Source organism: Mustela nivalis (genome assembly GCF_964662115.1).
Source record: "Mustela nivalis genome assembly, chromosome: 6".
Lineage (NCBI taxonomy): Eukaryota > Metazoa > Chordata > Mammalia > Carnivora > Mustelidae > Mustela > Mustela nivalis.
This window is the reverse complement of record NC_139025.1, coordinates 27,670,415-27,694,194: the sequence shown is the minus strand read 5'-3', so window position 1 is coordinate 27,694,194 and position 23,780 is coordinate 27,670,415. Positions and strand designations below refer to the sequence as shown.

At 37.7% G+C, this 23,780-nt stretch overlaps 1 protein-coding gene across 3 annotated transcripts in view; it reads left to right on the top strand.

The window, feature by feature from the left end:
• The window catches only part of EML5 (EMAP like 5), a gene marked incomplete at its 5' end in the record, with an annotated part of 172,491 nt that overhangs the window by 109,301 nt on the left and 39,410 nt on the right, over positions 1-23,780 (top strand). For all 3 annotated transcript variants that reach the window (XM_082733866.1, XM_082733865.1, XM_082733867.1), the window contains 4 exons: positions 14,380-14,532; positions 15,542-15,673; positions 22,244-22,332; positions 23,495-23,671. In XM_082733866.1, the coding sequence (XP_082589992.1) occupies positions 14,380-14,532; positions 15,542-15,673; positions 22,244-22,332; positions 23,495-23,671 (551 nt within the window). The remainder of the gene's footprint in view (positions 1-14,379; positions 14,533-15,541; positions 15,674-22,243; positions 22,333-23,494; positions 23,672-23,780) is intronic.

Sequence of the window (23,780 nt, the reverse complement as noted above, 5' to 3'; positions counted from 1 at the left end):
CTGTGAGCACAGAATATCTCTTCATTTATTCTGTTGTCTTTAATTTCTTTCATTAATGTCTTAATAGGTTTCAATATATAGGTCTTTCACCTCCCTGGTTAAATTTATTCCTAGGTTGTTCTTTTTTTTTAATACAGTTATAAATGGGATTATTTTCTTAATTTCTTTCTTGTAGTTTGTTATAATTATAAAGAAATACAACAGATTATTGTGTATTGAGTTTGTAGCCTGCAACTTTACTGAATTTTATTCTGACAGTTTTTGAGGGAATCAGAATTTCCCGTATGTGATGTGTCACCTGCAAATACTGACATTTTACTTTCTAATTTGGATGCCTTTTCTACACATACATAACACACACACACACACACACCCCACACCCCCACATCCCCTGCTGCCCTTCTCTTGCTGGGAATAAAAGTGGCAAGAGTAGACATCCTGGTATACTGTTCCTGATCTTAATTTTATGTTATTTTTTAAAAGATTTTACTTATTTATTTGACAGACAGAGATCACAAGTAGGCGGGGGGCAGAGTGGGGGAGCAGGCTCCCTGCTGAGCAGACAGCCTGATGTGGGGCTCGATTCCAGGACCCTGAGATCATGACCTGAACCGAAGGCAGAGGATTAACTCACTGAGCCACCCAGGTGCCCCTTGTTCCTGATCTTAGAGGAAAACACGTCAGCCTTTCAGCATTGAGTATGATGTTAGTTGTGCGCTTGTTATAGGTGGCCTTTATTACATTGAGGTAGCCTCCTTCTATACCCACTTTGTTTAGAGTTTTTATTAGGAACCGATGTTTAATTTTGTCAAAGGCTTTTTCTGCATCTGATGAGATGATCATGATTTTTATCCTTTTTATTTTATTTTATTTTATTTTATTTTTTGAGAGAAAGAGGTTGTGGGGAGGGCAGAAGAAGGGAGAGAATCTTATGGAGTTTGTCATGGGGCTCAATTTCACATCCCTGAGATCATGATCTGAGCTGAAATCAAGAATTGGTTGGTTAACTGAGCCTCCCAGGCACTGCTGTCATTCATTTTGCTAATGGTAGTGTATCACTTTGACTGATGTGTATATGTTGAATCATCCTTGCATCCTTGGAATAAATCCCACTTGATCATGCTGTATGTTCCTTTTAATGTATTACTGAATTCAGTTTGCTGACACTTTGTGGAGGATTTTTCCATCTGTGATCATCAAAGATATTAACCTGTAATTTTCTTTTTTGTGGCATCTTGGCTGATTTTGGTTTTAAGGTAATGTTGGCCTTGTGAAATATGTTTGGAAGATTTCTTCCCTCTTCTGTTTTTCAGAACAGTTTGAGAAGGATTGGTATTCTTCTTTAGGTATTTGGTAGAATTCAGCAGTGAATCCATCTGCCCTTGAACTTTTTATTCATTGGAAGATTTTTGATGACTGACTTAATCTCCTTGCTAGTAACCAGTCTATTCAGATTTTCTGTTTCATCATGATTTAGTCTTGGCAGGTTGTATGTTTTTAGGAATTTATTTGCTTCTTCTGGATTGTCAGTTGTTGGCAAATACTTGTTCATAGTAGTCTTTTAGGATCCTTTCCTTGTTTTTTTAAAAATATATGTATATACTTTTATTAATTTTATTAACATATAATATTATTTGCCCTGGGGTACAGGTCTGTGAATCATCAGGCTTACATATTTCATAGCACTCACCATAGCACATACCCTCCCCAATGTCCATAGCCCAACCACCCTATCCATACCCCCCACCCCTCAGCAACCCTCAGTTTGTTTTGTGAGATTAAGAGTCACTTATGGTTTGTCTCCCTCCCGATCCCATCTTGTTTCATTTATTCCTTCCCTACCCCCAAATCCCCGACTCTGCCTCTCAACTTCCTCATATCAGAGAGGGTCCTTTCTATTCTGTGGCATCGGTTGTAACATTTCTTTCACTTCTGATTTTGAGTCATCTCTTTTTTCTTGGCGAGTTTAGCTGAAGGTTTGTCAATTTTATTTGTCTTCTCAAAGAACCAGCTCTTAGTTTCATTGATTTTTCTATTTTTTTATCTCTATTTATTTCTGTTCAAATCTTTATTTCCTTTTGTTTTTAAAAAAAGATTTTATTTATTTATTTGACAGAAAGAAGGATCACAAGAAAGCAGAGAGGCAGGCAGAGAGAGAGAAATGCAGGCTCCCTGCTGAGCAGAGAGCCCATGTGGGTCTCGATCCCAGGACCCTGAGATCACGACCCAAGCTGATGGCATTGGCCTTAACCCACTGAGTCACCCAGGCACCCCCTTTATTTCCTTTCTTCTATTAACTTTGGCCTTCAGTTCTTTTTTTTTTTTTTTTTTTCCTTGTTCCTTCAGGTATAAAGTTAGGTTGTTTAGTTCAGATTTTTTGTTTCTTTGCCTCTTGAGGTAGGCATTTATTACTATGAACTTACCTCTTAGAACTGTTTTACTCTCATAAATTTTGGTAAGTTACATTTCCATTTTTGTTTATCTCAGTATTTTTTTAAATTTCTCTTTTAAGTTCTTCTTTAACCCATTGGTGGTTTAGTAGCATGTCATTTAATCTCTGTGTTTTTGCAAATTTTCCAGTTTTCTTTATGTAATTAATTTCTAGTTTCATACTGTTGTGGTTGGAATAGATGCTTGATATGATTTTAGTCCTCCTAGACTTATTAATACTTGTTCTGTGGCCTAACATTGATTTGTCTTGGAAAATGTTCCATGTGCACTTGAGAAGAATGTATATTCTCTTGTTTTCGGATGGATCTTCTGTAACTATCTATTAAGCCCATCTCATGTAACATGACATTAAACGCCAGTGTTTCCTTATTAATTTTCTGTCTAGATGATCTGTCCATTGATGTGAATGTGGTATTAAAGGACTCCTACTATCATTATATTGCTCATTATATATTATCCCTTTAGATCTGTTAATATTTGCTTTATATATTTAGGTGTTCTTCTGTTGGGTACATAAATATTAACAAGTGTTATGTTCTTTGTTGCATTCACCCCTTTATCATTATGTGTTGACCTTCTTTGTCTCTTATTACAGTCTTTAAAGTCTCTTTTGTCTGATAAAAGTATGGTTGCCCAGATTTCTTTTGGTTTCCATTTGCCTACAATGTCTTTTTCATATAAGCACTTTTGTCTTGTGTGATTTTATTTCTATAGTGTGGTTTTTGGTTTGCCTCTCTTTATTTCTCCCTGCTTACTTGTTTTTGTTAAATTCCACATGTGAATGAAATCATATGGTATTTTTCTTTCTTTGACTTATTTTACTTAGTATAATACTCTCTAGCTCCATCCATGTCATTGCAAATGGCAAGATTTCATTCTTTTTAGATGGCTGAGTAATTAACAGCTTTCTCTTTCACATCTGCTGTGTAACTTTTTAGGTATTTGATTTTGAGAATTCTCATTTTTAGAAATTTTGTTTTCCGATTACCTTAGATTTTTTATACCATATCATTCCTTGTTAATGTTTTAGCTTTTCTCTCTTATGTCTTTTATCTTTACCTATCAGAAAAGAATATAAAATCCAATTATTTGATACCCTTTAGGATCTGATTATGCTGTATTTTTCTTTCTGGTGTTTAGGGGTTGTTTTCCTGCTGACTCCCTTCTAGTGTACCATTTTCTTTTGTGCTTGAAAATGTGGATTGTAAGTTTATGTTTAATTGGGCTTTCTTTACCTGTAGGGATTCTCTGAGGTCTTATTGGATTAGGATGGGCTCTATATTAAATGACTGGTATGTGTTCTTATAAGAAGGCTATGTGAAGACACAGAAACACAGATACAAGGGGAGAATGTGATGTAATAACAGGCAGAAATTGAGCTGATGCATCTACAAGTCAATGAGCATAGAGAGTTGATGGCAAACTCCAGAAAGCCAGGGAGAGGCAAGGAAGGATTCCTTCCTAGAACTTTCAGAAGGAGCATACTCCTGTCAACACCTTGATTTCAGACTTTAGCTTCCAAAACTGAGAGAAGAGATTTCTTTTGTTTTGTTTTAAGCCACCCAGTTTGTGGTAATTTGTAATGGCAAAACTCTAGGAAGCCAATCCAGTGTTCACATTCACTTGTAGAAAAAGTCTTTGGACTAGAATAAGAATTATTCACACAGTTGAAACTTTGCTTAGTTAACTGTAATCTCCTTAAAGCTTGAGAGAATTGGGAAAATAATATAACTCTAGATAACTTAAGATGCTAACAATGTAGTTATCAGATTATTTTAAAATTTGGAAAGAATGTCTTACATCTTCAGTACTGGCATTTTGGAACTTAAAAGTAACCTAGATTCCAGAAGAAGAAGAAAGAGAGAGGGGAGCAGAAGGTATACTAGAGAGAATTATTGGAGAGAATTTCCCCAATATGGAAAAGGGAACAAGCATCAAAATCCAGGAGGTGCAAGAACCCCGCTCAAAATCAATAAGAATAGGTCCACACCCCGTCACCTAATAGTAAAATTTACAAGTCTTAGTGACAAAGAGAAAATCCTGAAAGCAGCCCGGGAAAAGAAGTCTGTAACATACAATGGTAAAAATATTAGATTTGCAGCAGACTTATCCACAGAGACCTGGCAGGCCAGAAAGAGCTGGCATGATATATTCAGAGCACTAAATGAGAAAAACATGCAACCAAGAATACTATATCCAGCTAGGCTATCATTGAAAATAGAAGGAGAGATTAAAAGCTTCCAGGACAAACAAAAACTGAAAGAATTTGCAAACACCAAATCAGCTCTACAGGAAATATTGAAAGGGGTCCTCTAAGCAAAGAGAGAGCTTAAAAGTAGTAGATCAGAAAGGAACAGAGACTGTATACAGTAACAGTCACCTTACAGGCAATACAATGGCACTAAATTCATATCTCTCAATAGTTACCCTGAATGTTAATAGGCTAAATGCCCCAATCAAAAGACACAGGGTATCAGAATGGATAAAAAAACAAAACCCATCTATATGTTGCCTACAAGAAACTCATTTTTTTTTTAAATTTATTTATCAGAGAGAGAGAGAGAGAGGGGGAGAGAGCGAGCACAGGCAGACAGAATGGCAGGCAGAGGCAGAGGGAGAAGCAGGCTCCCTGCTGAGCAAGGAGCCTGATGTGGGACTCGATCCCAGGACGCTGGGATCATGACCCGAGCCGAAGGCAGCTGCTCAACCAACTGAGCCACCCAGGTGTCCCAAGAAACTAATTTTAAACCTGAAGACACCTCCAGATTTAAAGTGAGGGGGTGGAAAAGAATTTACCATGCTAATGGACATCAGAAGAAAGTAGGAGTGGCAATCCTTATATCAGATCAATTAGATTTTAAGCCAAAGACTATAATAAGAGAAGAGGAAGGACAACTATATCATACTCAAAGGATCTGTCCAACAAGAAGATCTAACAATTTTAAATATCTATGCCCCCAACGTGGGAACAGCCAACTATGTAAACCAATTAATAACAAAATCAAAGGAATACATTGACAATAATACAATAATAGTAGGGGACTTAAACACTCCCCTCACTGAAATGGACAGATCATCCAAGCAAAAGATCAACAAGGAAATAAAGGCCTTAAATGACACACTGGACCAGATGGACATCACAGATATATTCAGAACATTTCATCCCAAAGCAACAGAATACACATTCCTCTCTAGTGCACATGGAACATTCTCCAGAATAGATCACATCCTCAGTCCTAAATTAGGTCTCATCCGGTATGAAAAGATTGGGATCATTCCCTGCATATTTTCAGACCACAGTGCTCTGAAGCTAGAACTCAATCACAAGAGGAAATTTGGAAAGAACCCAAATACATGGAGTCTAAACAGCATCCTTCTAAAGAATGAATGGGTCAACCAGGAAATTAAAGAAGAATTGAAAAAATTCATGGAAACAAATGATAAAACACAATGCTTCAAAATCTGTGGGACACAACAAAGGCAGTTCTGAGAGGAAAGTATATAGCCTTTCTCAAGAAACAAAGGTCTCAGGTACACAACCTAACCCTACACCTAAAGGAGCTGGAGAAAGAACAAGAAAGAATCCCTAAACCCAGCAGGAGAAGAGAAATCATAAAGATCAGAGCAGAAATCAATGAAATAGAAACCAAAAAAACAATAGAACAAATCAGCAAAACTAGGAGCTGGTTCTTTGAAAGAATTAATAAGATTGATAAACCCCTGGCCAGACTTATCAAAAAGAAAAGAGAAAGGACCCAAATAAATAAAATAATGAATGAAGAGGAGAGATCACAACTAACACCAAAGAAATACAATTATAAGAACATACTATGAGCAACTATACGCCAACAAATTTGACAATCTGGAAGAAATGGATGCGTTCCTAGAGACATATAAACTACCACAACTGAACCAGGAAGAAATAGAAAGCCTGAACAGACCCATAACCAGTAAGGAGATTGAAACAGTCATCAAAAATCTCCAAACAAACAAAATCCCAGGGCCAGACGGCTTCCGGGGATTTAAAGAATCGGAAAGAACATTTAAAGAAGAATTAATTCCTATTCCCCTGAAACTGTTCCAAAAAATAGAAATGGAAGGAAAACTTCCAAACTCATTTTATGAGGCCAGCATCACCTTGATCTCAAAACCAGACAAGGATCCCATCAAAAAAGAGAACTACAGACCAATATCCTTGATGAACACAGATGTGAAAATTCTCACCAAAATACTAGCCAGTAGGATTCAACAGTACATTAAAAGGATTATTCACCATGACCAAGTGGTATTTATTCCAGGGCTGCAAGGTTGGTTCAACATCGGCAAATCAATCAATGTGATACAACACATCAGTAAAAGAAAGAACAAGAACCATATGATACTCTCAATAGATGCTGAAAAAGCATTTGACAAAGTGCAGCATCCCTTCCTGATCAAAACTCTTCAAAGTGTAGGGATAGAGGGCACATACCTCAGTATTATCAAAACCATCTATGAAAAACCCACTGCAAATATCATTCTCAATGGAGAAAAACTGAAAGCTTTTCCGCTAAGGTCAGGAACACAGCAGGGATGTCCATTATCACCACTGCTATTTAACATAGTACTAGAAGTCCTAGCCTCAGCAATCAGACAACAAAAGGAAATTAAAAGCAACCAAATTGGCAAAGAAGAAGTCAAACTATCACTCTTCACAGATGATATGATACTACATGTGGAAAACCCAAAAGATTCCACTCCAAAACTGCTAGAACTTGTACAGGAATTCAGTAAAGTGTCAGGATATAAAATCTGCCAATCTCTTGGTCAGCTCTGGGTCCTCCCCTTACGCACCTCACAGTAGTTTTTGATGTAATGCATTCTTTTCTGAAATGCATTCTTCACTTGGCTCTGAAACCCATGCATGTCTTTTCCCCCCTCTACTTTATTAACTTCTTTTTTTTTCCTTCCCTTAACTGACTCTCCCTCTTCTTCCTGCTCTCTACATATAGAAATGCTACTAGGTTTGCCCTAGCCTTTCCTGTTTCATTTGTTCACTTACACTTTGTGTGATTATATCGGTTTTCGTACAGTTAGAAGACAAGTTATACAGCTACTAGCCCTAGTTAGCTGAGGGAGAATGAACAAAGAAAGAATTTAAAGGAGATGCAGACATGTTTGGAAAGACTGTGAGTCCCATCCTAACACTCCGTCTGTCAGTGGTGAAGAAGCTTGCCGAAGAGTGTAGGTCTCAGTGGAACAGAGAAAGAGTGGTCAGTGGTGAAGGAAAAGCTTGCCAGAGGGTGCAGGCCAGAGCTGGTGGTGAGACCATTGCTTGGAGAAGCGCTTAACCCAGGGAAAATGCTGTTTTACAGTGAGGGCTGCTGTTATCTTAGCAGGGCATCTCACTAGAGGCTGAAAATCACAGCTGAATCATTAGGACCCTTACTGTGATGGTGGGGGATCTCGCTAGGGTACTCTGAGTACTGCCCCCACTGGGGAATGCTCCAGGCTCCCCACAAATCAGTGCTCTGGCTCAGTAGGTAAAATCTAACTCTGTAAAGAGTTTCTTTCTCCTGCTTTGAACTTGTAGTGTCTTTCTAGCACCCTCTATTGGCAAAGCCTTGTATCAGTTAGCTGGCAAAAGGCAAAAAGCCCTCTACAGGGCTGTAAGAATAGTAAATTTAGAACTAAAAGGCAATAAAGTAATGACTGGCACAGACTACCCCTTTGTGTAATTAGCATCCATATGTATCTTTTTACAAATACTTGAACTTTGTTATAACTTCAGAATTAACGTACTGAGCTCTTCTGATTTAGTTTTATTTCCCAAGAGCAGGGAGAATTCCTTTATCAGAGGACATAATGCTTTCTCTGAACTGAAAGGTGAGACTGCCACCTGGCCATGTTGGGCTCTGTATGCCAGTGAAACAACAAGCAGAGTAAAGGGCTCTTACTCTCTGGCTGGAGTGATTGATCCCAACTGCAGAGAGGAAACTGAGTTATTCCTACACACTAAGGGCAAAGGGGACTGTATCCAGAGGGATTCACTGGGATGTTTCATGGTCTATCATGACCAATGGTAAAACTTAATGGAACAGCAACCAGAAAAAAAAAAAAAAATGGTAGAGATCATGAGATTTCACATCATTTGGTAATGAAGGTTTGGGTTACCCCATAACCCAAATAACTGCTACCACTTGAGGTTCTGGCTAAGGACCAGAACCTTTATTTTTGGTTTTGGTTACCCCATAACCCAAATAACTCCCAACCACTTGATGTTCTGGCTAAGGACCAGAAACTTTATTTATGTTCTACCCCCCAATTTTTTTTTTTTTAAGATTTTATTTATTTGTCAGAAAGAAAGCCAGAGCACACAAGTAGGGGGAGTGGCAAGCAGAGGGAAAAGCAGGCTCCCTGCTGACCAACGAGCCCAATGCGGGACTTGATCCTAGGTCCCTAGGATCATGACCTGAGCCAAAGGGAAAGGCTTAACCAACCAAGCCACCCAGGTATCCCTACCCAAAAAGTTTCTAACCAAAGAGATGCAGATATGGCTGGTACAAGTGAAGAAATTCTCACCCTCTCCCCCAAATTAGAAGACATACAGTTCCAACAGTCACTGTATCCATTGCTGACTATGTTCATTACTATCAAATTTAGTCATAGTCTTACTGAATATTCTGTTACCTTAAGACTAAATGGTAAAGTTTAACCACCGACAAATTTGTATAAAATATTTTTTAAAAAGTAAATAGTTTATGTATACACATAATAAGCATTTCTGTATAGTCCTTATTTCCATAACTGGTTATGGGCTGTGGTTGATATCTCTGACTTCCTTCTTCTGCTACCCATTTCGTATTTTTTTGTTCTTAGTGGACACTTTTTGTTGGGCATTCCGTAGGACACACAAATCTTCACATCTTTTACCCTTTCTGAAAGTTTCATTTTCCAGATTTCCTTGTCTCTAATCTCTAATCTTCTAATCCTGAAAGAATCCATTCCTCAACTGATCATCCACATAGTTAACAGATGGTAGTGAGTCTGTGTAAATTTGTCCATCTGGTCATCTCTCACCACAGAAGTGGAAAACCAAATGTACTGCTCAAAGTGCTGCCCATTGTGAAATTTTATCTCTACTGCTATCCTTCAGGGTCACCCCTGAGTGGGGCTACCAACATATACTGTAGAGGAACATCTGTAAATCTGGCTCAAGTTTTGTCTCCCTCAGCCAACTGATCATTAATGAATACCCATGAGGCCAGAGGTATAGATTGAGAGAGAGAAGAGAGATTGTAGCAGGGATTATTGTTGGATTCTGAGCTGCTTGTTCATGCAGGTTACTCTTGACTTCTGGATCTGTGAAAGACTGGTCTTTTATATACCATTTCCATTTGATCATAGATTGCTGCTCTGCACACCCAGTCTATGGCTAGGTTGGTCATGTAACTGCAATTCATGATAGGAAGCTTATGACACATAGTCACCTGATACCCCATAGCTAGGATAGCTAGGCATTTACTCTCTACCAGGGCCTAGTAGCAAGGCCAAAACACCTTCTCAAAGGGAAAATAGTTATCTATAAAGGAGGGTATGGATTTTTCTCCCAAATCTAAGAGGTCTACAGTATAGTTCTCCTTTAGTAGCTTTCCAGAGTCTTCATATAGCATCCCTGTTTACCACAGACACTTTGAATATCATTGAATTTGCTACGTTATAAGGCCCAAGTGAAAGAGCTTTCCCCTCTTGTTCTGGTCCCCTGGAAGCCTTTTAAGTGACTTGATAAATGAGTAGAAGCATGACACTCAAATATATAGGCTTCTAAAAGGCATAACAGGCATTTTACTCCTTTTGTTTGTGGTAGGTTTTGGAAGGTGTAGCAGCCTTTCACCTTAAAGGGAGTATCTTGACATATTCCATATCATTGGATCCTCGGAAGCTTCACTGAGGTGGCAGGCCCCTTAATTTTTGTGGTAATTATCTTCCACTCTCTTGATTCACTTACATCTAAGACACCTAAAGTGCTTGTTGCTTCCTGCTCCCCAGATCCATTCTGCATAATGTCATCAATGTAGTGGACCATTGAGATGTTTTGTGGAATGTCAAGATGATCAGGATCTCTGTGGACTATATTGTGGCAAACAAACAAAAAAGAACAGGAGAGTTGAATAGCCCTGAGGCAAGGCTTTGAAGGTGTGCACAGATACAAGCCAGGTAAAAGCAGACTGCTCTGGTGGTCCTTATAAACTGGGGGTGGAGGAAAAAAAAAAAAAGCATTAACCAAGGAAATAACTGCATGCAAAATATTAGGGGCTGTGTGTGTGTGTGCTGGTAAAGATCTGGAAGAGTACCTTCGTCAGCATCGCTACCTGATTAAATTTATTATCCACAATTAGTATCATCTTAGGGGTGCCTGGATAGCTCAGTTGGTTAAACATTCAGCTCTTGATTTCAGCTCAGGTCATGATCTCCAGGGTTGTGGAATTGAACCCTAAATCGAGCTCCATACTCAGCAGGACGGCTGCTTCTCTTCCTCGCCTTCTGCCCCAGAGAAAGAGAGAAAGTGAGAGTGTGGTGGGGGTCTCTGTCTCTCTGTCTCTCAAATAAACAAATCTTTAGAAACATTAAAATCCACCTTAGTATATCTGCTACAATTCAGGAATTGGATAGAATCCACAGAATTAGTGTCAGGTCAGAGCCCCTGTTTACTAATTTCTGAACATTTGAGTATTTCCTTTTCTTCAGTTGAGTCATTTGTGACCACTGATTGTTGGAAAAATATTTACTTAATTCATTGTGGCATAGCTACAGGGTCCTTCTTGATGGGACTTAGCCTTCCCGTTAATCATGGGGCTCTGAGTATGTGAATTGGCTCAGCTCTAAAAATAGGCTGAGAATCTGTGGCTTTCCATTATGGTAACAGAAGTCAGTTTTTTTAGTCACCAGGTTAGGAGTTTTTTCGTTATATGGATCAGACACTAATCTAGTAGCCTACTCTCATCTGTTTCATTCCTGCAGATACAATGATTGATTAGTCACCAACAGAAATCTCTACAGGCTAAAGCATTCTGATTATTAAGACATTCCTGCTGCCCTTTTTGGTAAAATAATCTGCTCTTTCAAGTACTGCTACTTGGCTTCTGCTTTTCCTAGATGATCCCTTTTAAATCTGGGAGCCCATATTAATGGAAACCTCTCCCTTCCTGATCTACATAGGAGGACATCACAGAGGCTTTTCAAAGATGTAGATGTTGCCCTTAATAAATGAATTCCTTAATGCTTTTGTAAAGGTACTGTTTAGCTTTTGGGGGCAATGTAGTTGGTGGACAAGTATACAGGTTCCATATGAAAAATCTACTTCAACATTCTTACTTCCTAAGCTTTTGGATTCCTTTCTCTATAGCAGAGGGCAGCAAATCCAGCCCACTTCCTAATTATGTAAATAATATTTTACTGGAACACAACCATGTTCACTCATTTATGTATTGTCTAGATTTTGCTTTTGTACTACAGTAGCAGAGTTGAGTAGTAGAGACAAAGACCATATGGTCGGCAATGCTGAAAATATTTACTCTCTGGTCCTTTAAGAAAAGGTTTGTTGCCAACCTCCTCCCTAGAGCATGCTGAGATTTGATCCAAGTTAGGGGTCTAGTGACCACAGAGAAGTGATTGTGATAATTCTTCAGAAGATTAAACATCCCCTGTAAGGCATCTACCCCAGAAGGTTAGTCTACCCAGACACAGGAGAGCAAACTTGGCACTGGCTGTGATACTCAGAATAAACACAGAAGTTCAAGGCTTTCAGTTTTGTCAGAATCTAACTAGACACTCCCATTCCACAGTTCAGTGTTCTTTCCTTCCTAGTCAGTGCCCCATCACATAAGAAACTTGGTGAAACTGGGAATTCAACTGACATTTTAAGTTTGCAACATACATAATTAAAATTTGTGTTTAATTTTGTAGCAACATTAGCCCATGGTCTCTAGTCGGACCATGACTTTTGAGAATTTAAGGATCTAAGTTTGTTACTTCTTTCTGTTAAACGTCCTATGCCCTCAGTGGAGTCTTTTGCACAGCGTTGTCTTTGCAGTTATCACTATTCATGAAATGGTCAAAGGTAGCAGAACTTGGACTCCCAGGGCATTTTACTTCAGTAGACACTATACAGTTAACTGCAGGAGATAACTTGATTGTTATGCCCATGCATACCCTGGATTACTAACACCCCATTTTTCATTGACAAGGGCTCAGCACTGTGCTTTAACCCAAAGGCATGACTAAACCAGTTCTAAAAATCCTGTCTTCAATGATCTGTCTCCTGTGACTACTTCAGTACCAATTCTATACCAATTAAGAAACAGAAACCACCTTAGTAAGTGGAATAGGGAAAGTTTAATATTGAATAAGTGTTTTGAACTAATAAAAGTGTTTTGAACTAATAAAATAAAAAAGGATAAGAAGGATTGATTCTAAGGAGTATAGAAGTAACAACTGCAGAAAGCAGCTGCCACCTGTAGGGTTGGTGGGTGGTGATTAAGGAAGGAGCTCTTCCTCTCTTTTCCCAGGCTGAGATTCAAATCTCTCTGGAGAGGATGTGGGTGTCAGTAGAAAAGAAACTTGCCAGAGGCCTGGTCTAGGAAATCTTTTGCTGTGGTGGCAGAAAAGATTTTCCAGTCCCAGCGCCATCCCTCATACCTACCCTTGCCCCATCATTAATCTGATCTAGTTCCAGCACACCAGAAGAAAGAACAATCCTTTCCTTCTTCTTTGGCCTTGCAAGGACCTTCCAGTACTCTCTATTGGCCAAAATCAAATTAGCTGGAAAAGGAAAAATGTCTACAGGGCCTAGCTCTAGTATCACATAGCAGGAAAGAAAAGAGTGAATTTGGAGCTGAAGGGTGATAAATTAATAACCAGCTCTTACCCAGCTCATGACTTTGACTACTATCTGTACGCTACTGTCTCCCATATTTCTATCTCTAGTCTGGTCTTCTTCCTTGAGCTCCAGAGAAGTGTAATTCTACCAAACTGCCTTCTTGATGTCTTCACTTGAATTTCTCATAGGTATCCTTAACTTTATGGGTTCAAAACCAAACACTTGTTCCTCCTCTAGTTTTTTTCATCTCGGTAAATGACATCGCTGTTTGAAAAAAGAATCCTTGATTTTTATCTTTTTCTCCTATGCTCTTCCCAGTTAGTCAGAGTCCTGCCAACTCTATCTTCAAAATATCCAAATCCTAACCTTTCTCATCACCTCCATTCCAGCTACCCTGCTCCAGGTTGCCATCATCTCTTAAATACCAGAAATAATCCTAGATTTCATTGTTATGTTCTTGATAATTAAAAGATAAATGACTAGTTCTCCATTCATTCTGTAACTTTTCATTCTGTGACAGCTGTAACCCATCCCTTCCCCTCCAAATTTTATGCAAGACACCAAAAGTCTTAGGCTTTTGAACATATCTGCCATATCCCTTGCTGTCAGGACAAACACACTCTTATTTCCCAAAAAATAAATTTTTTAAATATTGTCATTTTTTTCAAATTTGAGAGCATTTTTATAAAGATGGACTTATTTCTTACATTTCTGATTTGTTGGATAGAAACTATAGAGGTAGCAACCTCCCACAAAACATTTCCACATGTCTTTGGCTTTTTATGTTATTAAAATCTCTCATTCCTTTTCATTAGCTTAATTTTTTAAAGTAAACATTAGTACTTATGTTACATTCAGAAGAGGGGTATGGTTTGTATTTATTACTGCTTAGAATTTCATACCACTGATTTCAGTAGAAAACTGTGTTGCCTTTATCCCTTGACTGCTTTTGAATATTGATTTGAAGCCACAATGAATTCAGGAACTCTCTTTGAAATTAAAGATTCCTTAAGCACATAATTTTTTTAAAGTAGAAAATTACCTGATATATGCTTTCTATCTCTTTTTAGGTGGAAGATGTTGCTGTTTTTCTCCTGATGGTAAAGCTTTGGCTGTAGGTCTGAATGATGGAAGTTTCTTAATGGCAAATGCAGATACGTTAGAGGATCTTGTGTCTTTTCACCACAGAAAAGATATTATTTCAGATATTCGATTTTCACCAGGTAAGATATCATTGAAATCATATTTGATTATCAACTTGGGGTGGCAATGAACAAATATATCAATATGTAATTTTTATTAACCATTATTTTATCTTAGAATTTCAATTTTTTGACTAGTAAAGAGTATGGTAAAAGGTAAAATTCCTGTATTATATCAGTGGCAAAATATCCAACTTTAACAATTCTGTCACTAAAAAAATAGGCTTAAGCCAAGGAACTGTTCTGAGTTTTGATTTCCTCATTTCTAAGATGGAAGGATTGGGTGACTCTTCATTATATTCTTAATACTTTCAAAATGTTGCACTAATTTTGCTTATTAATTTCCGTGTATTCATTATCTCTGACAAAACCCACTGTAATGTGGGAAGTACTAATGTTAAGGCAAAATTTACTTATGTTAGTTTACTTCCACTTTTTTCTGAATTTAGAGGGCTTACTGAAAATTTGAGAAAATAAAGTTACAGATTATCATGTGATGCACGTTGTGTTATAATTCACAGAACACCTAAGAGTTCATCCAAAAAAATGTTAAGAAAATTAACTCTAGGGGTGCCTGGGGGCTCAGTTGTTAAGCATCTGTCTTCAGTTCAGGTCATGATCCCAGGGTTCTGGGATCGAGCCCTGCATTGGGCTCCCTACTCAGCAGGAAGCCTGCTTCTCCCTCTCCCACTCCTCCTGCTTGTGTTCCCTCTCTTGCTCTCTTCCCCTAAAAATAAATAAAATCTTTTTAAAAAAGAAAAAAAAGAAGGGGCACCTGGGTGGCTTAGTCATTAAGTGTCTGCCTTCAGCTCAGATCATCATCCCAGGGTCTTGGGATTGAGCCCTGCGTCCGGCTTCCTGCTCAGTGGGAAGCCTGATTCTCACACTCACCCTGATGCTGTTCCCTGTCTCACTGTGTCTCTGTCAAAAAAATAAATAAAAATCTTAAAAAAAAAATTAATTCTAGTTGTGCACTGTAAAAAATATTTCTAAATATAGAAAATCTCAAGCAAATATGTTTCTGTTACAGGTTCTGGGAAATATCTTGCAGTAGCATCCCATGACAGTTTTATAGATATATACAATGTGATGAGTAGTAAACGAGTAGGAATATGCAAAGGCGCTACCAGTTACATAACCCATGTTGATTGGGATATTAGAGGTAAGAATTTTAAAAACCTACTTGGTAAAAGTTTCATTTGATTTGGCTATTTTAGAGAAACAGTGGTTCAACAGATGAGTTCAGAATTATTGTGAGAAACATTCTCAAAATTACTTTCCACTCCTTCATTTCACATCTGAAGGAGAATGCTGTGAGGTTAGATTTTTTAATATTTCCAGTATAATTCAAGTGATAGTACAGTAACTGACAAATTCTTTAATTTGTAAAGTAATTAAATATTATGTAAAAAAGGTTTTTTGTCATTTTTTCTGGCTTTTGTCAGATAAACTTAGTCTAAATAATAATTCAGAATTTGGAGATTAGATATGTTAATAAGGATTTTAATGTCCTTTCCCCATCACATTTCTTAAAAATATCTTTAAGTTGTATAACATACAGAATTTAATGAGTGTCTTTGTTTTTTCAGTAAAATGCATTACACATCGCAGTGTTTAATCATTTGGATAAATGCTAAATATATTAAATCCTCTATTTTTAAGGATTTTTGTTTCACATATTCTTTACGTAAATCTAGTATTGTTAAAAGTTTTTCCAAATATAATTAAACAAAACACTTTTTTTTAAAAATCATCAAATTTATTTCTAGGGTTTTTATATCCGTAACAACAGAAATAGTTTCTATGTATATACATACACAAGTTAAACCATTATGAATTAATTATGTGGTTGACTCTGAGGGAAAATGTTTTTGTGTTTAAGCTTAATTTTTCCCATAAAAGTTAAACATTCTACTTCTGGGGAAGATGGTATAGTAGGAGGGTGCTAGACTCATCTTGTCTCAGATAAAACTAATACCCACATCAGTGTAGATAACCCAGAAAATGACCTGAAGATGGGCAGAACAGATTCTCCACAGCTAAATGTAGAGGAGAGGCCACATGAAGAAGGTAGGAAGGACAGAGGATGCATTTGGGAGCTAAATGGATTCAGTGGACTGTCTGCTGGAGGGAGGAGGGACACTGTGGGCATGGAGAGGGGAAAGAAATAGTCACAGTGGGGAGCCCACAGGGAAAAGATAAAACATTTGGCTTTGAAAACCAGAGGGGTCAAATTCCACAAGTTCTTAGAGTTAGTTCTAGGCTTAACACCTAGAACTTAAAAAAATCAGTCAGTTTGGTTCTGGAAGAACCAGGAGGGTGAAAGGAAACTGAGTATCTGCCCTTAAAGACGCAGTATAACAATCGGCCCTGGAAGCAGCAGTTGGGAAACCACCTGAGGTATGTGCAAAGGAGATTTGTTTACTAATCTCAGAGCATATGAGTTGGGAAACTCTAAGAACAAAAGAGCCAGCAGGCGCCATTTCCCTCCCCTGTCCCTAGCCTAGACACAAGGATACCTACGAGAACCAGTGAAGCAAGAACACTTTCCATCTAACTTGTTTAACAGTGCACCCCGCCCCTCCATGCCACACACACATTCCCTCCAGCCAGACCTGGGTTTCAGGTCGGCTCCCACAGCAGACCTGCACAAACCTTGTTAACAGTGCACACCCCGCCACTGCGTGCTTTTGGGGACATGCCCCCTCCAATATACCCTTGGCTGGAGCCCTTCCAAAACAATGTTATAATTCTGGTAGGGTGCAAGTGGCCCTGACAGGGAACAGCACCACTTCAAAGTGACCCCTGCTCTAGGGAGAGAAGAACATAACCATGGTTGAACACTAGTCCCAACTGAGCCCCAGCAGTGGACTCAGGGCAGATATCTCATCTGTCTGCAAGCCATGAAAGCTTCTCAGGGGACAACACAGAGAAAGTGCCCTGCAGTTTGGTGCTACTACATCTCTGGCAAAAACCTGGTCTGACCCAACTCAAGCCCACAGTGGGTTGAGACTCACCCGTTAACAATACAGGGATAAACCCTGCCCACAATTGGCAGAGGGAGCCATTGCAGATGACTGCACTAAAGGCAAAAGCTGCTCTGCAGCAACACTAGGGCACATACAACACACACAGGAGATACTTCTGAGGCACAGGGGACATGGTGCTACAGGGCACCACAGGACCTCTTTTTCATAAAGCCACATTTTCAAGAGCAGAAGACATAGCTGACCTTCCTAACACATAGAATGTCCCAATTGAAAGAAGAGGACAAAATCATGGTGAGAGAGCTAAATAAAATGGAGATGATGAACATGCCAGATAGAGATTTTAGAGTAATGGTCATAAACATACACAATGGATTTGAACAAAGAGTAGATGACCTCAATACGATCCTTAATAAAGAAATAGAAAACATAAGAAAGAATCAATCAGAGATGAGGAACTCAATAAATGAAATTAAAAATACACTAGATGGAATAAATAGTACATTAGAGAAAGCATAAGTATGGATCTATGACCTGGAGGACATAATAATGGAAAACAAGCTGAACAGGAGAGAGAAAAAATAGTAATAATAAATGAAAACAGACTTAGGGAACTCAGTGACATCATCAAGAATAATAACATTTGGGTGCCTGGGTGGCTCAGTGGGTTGAGCCTCTGACTTTGGCTTAGGTTATGATCTCAGGGTCCTGGGGTTGAGACCTGCATCGGGCTCTCTGCTTACCCCCCCTCTCTGCCTGCCCTTCTGGCTACTTGTGGTCTCTCTGTGTTAAATAAAATAAAATCTTTAAAAAAAAAAAAAGAGTAATAACATTTGCATTACAGGGATCCTAGTAGGAGAAGAGCAAGAGAGGCATAAAATTTATTTGAAGAAATATTAGCTGAAACCTTCCCAAATCTGGGAAAGGAAACAGAAATCCAGATCCAGAAGGTGAAGAAAGCCGCCAGCAAACCAACCCAAGGAAGTTCATACCAAGACACAGAATAATTAAAATGGCAAAAAGGAGTGATAAACAGAACATTTTAAGAGCAACAAGAGAAAAGATGACAGTTACATACAAGAGGAAACCCCATAAGGCTATCAGCTGATTTTTCAGCAGACATTTTGCAGGCCAGAAGGGAATGGCATAATATATTCAGAATGCTGAAAGAAAAAAACCTGCAGCCAAGAATACTCTATCCAGCAAGGCTATCACTCAGAATAGAGAGAGAGAGATTTCCAGACAAACAAAAGTTAAAGGGTTCATGACCACTAACCCAGCTCTACATGACTGATTAAACAGACTCTAAGTGGAACAAAAAGATCATAATTAAAAAGATAATCATAAATTAGAGTAAGAAAAGCACAAAATCAGTAAAATATATCTGTAAAAATGTATCTGTAAAAATCATCATGGGATTTATAAAAGAAAAGGAAGGGAAAGTATGACACCATATACTTAGGGAGGAAGGAGAGGAGTAAAGAATGGGTTCAAGGGGCGCCTGGGTGACTCAGTGGGTTAAGCCACTGCCTTGGGCTCGGGTCATGGTCTCAGGATCCTGGGATCGAGTCCCGCATCGGGCTCTCTGCTCGGCAGGGAGCCTGCTTCCCTCTCTCTCTCTGCCTGCCTCTCTGTCTACTGTGATCTCTCTCTGTCAAATAAATAAAATCTTAAAAAAAAAAAAAAAAGAATGGGTCTTTTTTGGTTTTTTTTTGGCAAAATGGATTTTTTTGCCATGGATCGCCAAACTTAAGGTGATCATCAACTTAAAATAGACTGTTATAGGCATAAGATGTTATATAAAAATCTAATGGTAACAACAAATCAAAACCCAGTAGGAGATATGCAAAAAATAGAGGGGAATCCAAGTATATCACTAAAGAAAGCCAGCAAACCATGAGAGAAGAGAGCAAGGGAAGTAAGGAACAGAGAAGAACTACAAAATCACCATAAACAAGTAACAAAATGGCAATAAGTACCTACCTATCAATAATTACTTTGAATGTAAATGGACAAACACTCCAATCAAAAGACTAGGGTGACAGAATGGATAAAAAAGCAAGACTTGTCTTATATGCTGCCTAAAAGAGACCTCATTTCAGATTCATTTCAGACATGCAGATTGAAAAGAAATAGTGATGTGATGAGTACTGGGTATTATATGCAATTGATGAATTATTGAAACTGCACCTGGCACTAATGATGTACTATATGTTGGCTAATTGAATTTAAATTAAAAGAAAAAGTGAAGGATTGGAAAACCATTTCTTGTACAAATGGAAGTGAAAAGAAAACAAGGGTAGCCAATACTTATATTGGACAAAATATACATTAAAAAACAGTAAAAAGCAAATAAGGACAGTAATATTCATAAAGGGAACAATTCAACAAGAAGATATAACAGTTGTAAATATTTCTGTACCCAACATGGGAGTACCTAAGTATATAGAGCAGTTAATAACAAACATAAAAGGTGATTGTTAGTAATACAGTAATAGTAGGAGACTTTAGCACCCTACTTACATCAATGGATAGATCCAAAAGAAATCAACAAGGAAAGAGTGGCTTCGAATGACACTGATGAATTTAACAGATATATTTAGATCATTACATCCTAAAATAGCAGAATACATACTCTTTTCAAGTGCATATCAAGCATTCTCCAGAATAGATAACATAATAGGACACAAAACAAGTCTCAATTCAAAAAGTTTGAAATCATACCATACATCTTTTCTGACCATAATGCCATGAAACTAGAAATTACAACAAGAAAGAAAATGTGGGAAGAATACAAATATATGGAGGCTAAATAACATGCTACTAAGCAATGATTGGGTCAACCAAGAAGTAAAAGAAGAAATTAAAAAATACTTGGAGACAATGAAAATGAAAACACAATAATCCAAAATGTATGGTATGCAGCAAAAGCAATTCTTAAAGAGAAGTTTAGCAAAATAGGCTTACTTTAAAAAGAAAAATCTCAAACATCCTAACTTCTATACCTAAACAAGATAGAAAAAGAAGAACAAACAAAACCCAAATCCAGCAGAAGGAAAGCCATAATAAAGATTAGAGCAGAAATAAAAGAGAAACTAAAGAAACAATAGACCACGTCTATGAAACCAGGAGCTAGTTATTTGAAAAGATCATCAAAATTTCTAAACTTCTAGGCAACTTCATCTACCAAAAAAAATAGAGGAGAAATAATAACTGACACTATAGAAATACAAAGGGTTATAAGAGAATAGTATGAAAAATAATATGCCAAACAATATGACAACCTAGGACAAATAGATGAATTCCTAAAAACATATAACTTATCAAAACTGAAACAAGAAGAAATAGAAAGTTTGAACAAAAAGTTTGATTAACAGCAGTGATACTGAATCAGAAATCCAAAAACTTCCAACAAACAAAAGCCCAGGACCAGACAGCTTCACAGATGAATTCTATCAAACACTTAAGAGTCAATACCTGCTCTTAAACTTTTACAAAAAATAGAAGAGGAAAGGAGACTTCCAAATTCACTCTATGAGGCCAGCATTACCTTGATACCAAAATCGGATAAAGACACCACAAAAAGAGAGAACTACAGGCCAATATCTGATGAACATAGATGCAGTAATCCTCAACAAAATATTAGCAAACCAAATCCAACAATAAATACAGTCACTCACAATCATGTGGAATTTATCCTAGGATGCAAGCAGGGTTTATTATTCACAGGTGAATCAACATGATATGTCCCATTAACAAGAGAAAAGACAAAAACCTTAAGATGATTTCAAAACATACAGAAAAAGCATTTGATAAGGTACAATATCCATACATGATGAAAACCCTCAACAGAGTAACTTTAGAAGGAATGTATCTCAACATAATAAAAGACCATATATGAACACCCCCAACTAAGATCATATTTAATGGTGAAAAACTGGGAGCTTTCCCTGAAAGGTCAAGAACAAGACAAGGACGTCCACTCTTGCCACTTTTATTAAACATAGTATTAGAAGTCCTACCCACAGCAATGACAGAAGAAAAAGGAAAAAAGTGATCCAAATTGCTAAGGAAGAAGTAAAACTTGACTCTTGGCAGATGACATGGATACGATATATGGAAAACCCTAAAGACTCCACCAAAAGTGGAGTAAGTAAGCTCATAGGATACAAAATCAATATACAGAAATCCATTGCATTTTTGTAATAATGAGGCAACAGAAAGAGAAATTAAGAAAATGATCCCGTTTACAATTACACCAAAAATAGTAAAATGCTGGGTTGCCTGGCTGGCCCAGTTGATAAAGTATGTGACTCTTGATCTCAGTGTTGTGAGTTTGAGATCCACGTTGGGTGTGGAGATTACTTAAAATGAATAAATAGAACTTTTTAAAAGGGGGGGCAATGGAAAGACAGGTGAAATAGGCAAAGGGGATGAAGAATGCACTTGCATGAGGCGCACTGTTTAAGATTATCAAATCACTGTGTTGCACACCTAAAATTAATGTAAACTACGTTATGAGAGAAAGGTGGTAAAAAATACTAATGTAGTGTTCACTGAATGCTTTTAAATGGGATTAACTCTGTAATTTTATATTAATGAAACAATTCAATTTTATGAGTATAAAACAATTTAAATGTCATAATAAGCCATGGAAAAAAAGTATTTTAAAAAGTTAAACTTTCTACTAACTATATAGATATATTTTATATGTGTGTATATTTCAATTTTTTTTTTTTTTAAAGGAAAGCTTTTACAGGTCAACACTGGTGCTAAAGAACAGTTATTCTTTGAAGCTCCCAGAGGGAAAAAACAAACCATCCCCAGTGTGGAGGTAGGAAGATAATAGTGCTTGCAATGTTGTTGATATGACTAAGTTGTTAGAACACTGATGCCCACCTTCTATCATTTACATATGAAACCTGTTCTCATGTTATTCAAATCATGGCTATTCCTTCTGTGAGTTTATTTTACTGGCCCAGACTATTAGATGAATAAAGGAAAAGATGCTGTATTAAGAAAAGGAATAGGGGCATCTGGGTGGTTCAGTGGGTTAAAGCCTCTGCCTTTGGCTTGGGTCATGATCTCAGGGTCCTGGGATCAAGCCCCACATCTGGCTCTCTGCTCAGCGGGAAGCCTGCTTTCCTCTCTCTCTCTGCCTGCCTCTCTGCTTACTTGTGATCTCTGTCTGTCAAATAAAATCTTAAAAAAAAAATATATATATATATATGTAAAAGTTCTTAATATCCAGTAATGATTAAATGGAAAACAAGCCTCTAAAATATTAGAAATCTTCACATGAAGTACAGATTTATTGGTTATTCTAAGAGCAGAAATTGTCTTATTATCACTGAATGCTCAGCATCTAGAACACATAAAAAGTACTTCTTGAATAATGTTATGTCAAATTTTTTCTATAGGAATTAGCAGATTTGGGAGCTACAAAATGAAGACAACTAATAATTTAAATGTTTCTACTAAACTTTTAATTTTAGGGATGCCTGGGTGGCTCAGTGGGTTAGAGTCTGTCTTCAGCTCAGGTTATGATCCCAGAGTCCTGGGATCAAGCCACATTGGGCTCTCTGCTCAGTGGGGAGCCTGCTTCCCCCTTTGTCTCTCTGCCTGCCTCTCTGCCTACTTGTGATCTCTTTCTGTCAAATAAATAAATAAAATGTTAAAAAAATTTTTTTAATTTTTCTCGTGACATATATAATTATAAAAAATATTCAGGTTTTCGGGGTGCCTGGGTGTCTCAGTGGGTTAAGCCTCTGCCTTCACCTCAGATCATGATCCTGGGGTCCTGGGATCGATCCCTGCATCAGGCTTTCTGCTCAGCGAGAAGCCTACTTACCCCACTTCTGTCTCTGCCTGCCTCTCTGCCTACTTGTGACCTCTGTCAAATAAATAAATGGAATCTATAAAAAAAAAATCGGACTTTTGTTGTCAGTTTTTAAGGTTTAGATATTGCAAACTTACAGCCCTTATTTTCTTTTTAGGTAGAAAAAATTTGTTGGGCATCATGGACAAGTGTGCTTGGTTTATGCTGTGAGGGAATTTGGCCAGTAATTGGAGAAGTCACAGACATAACTGCCTCTTGCCTCACCAGTGACAAAATGGTCCTAGCTACTGGGGATGATTTGGGATTTGTGAAGTTATTTAGATATCCTGCTAAAGTATGTGTTTTTCTTTAACCCCCCTAATGATAATAATAATAAAAATGGTTAAGGTAATCCCCTTTCATAGTATTTCATTGTTGTAATATGAATATTACATATGTAATAT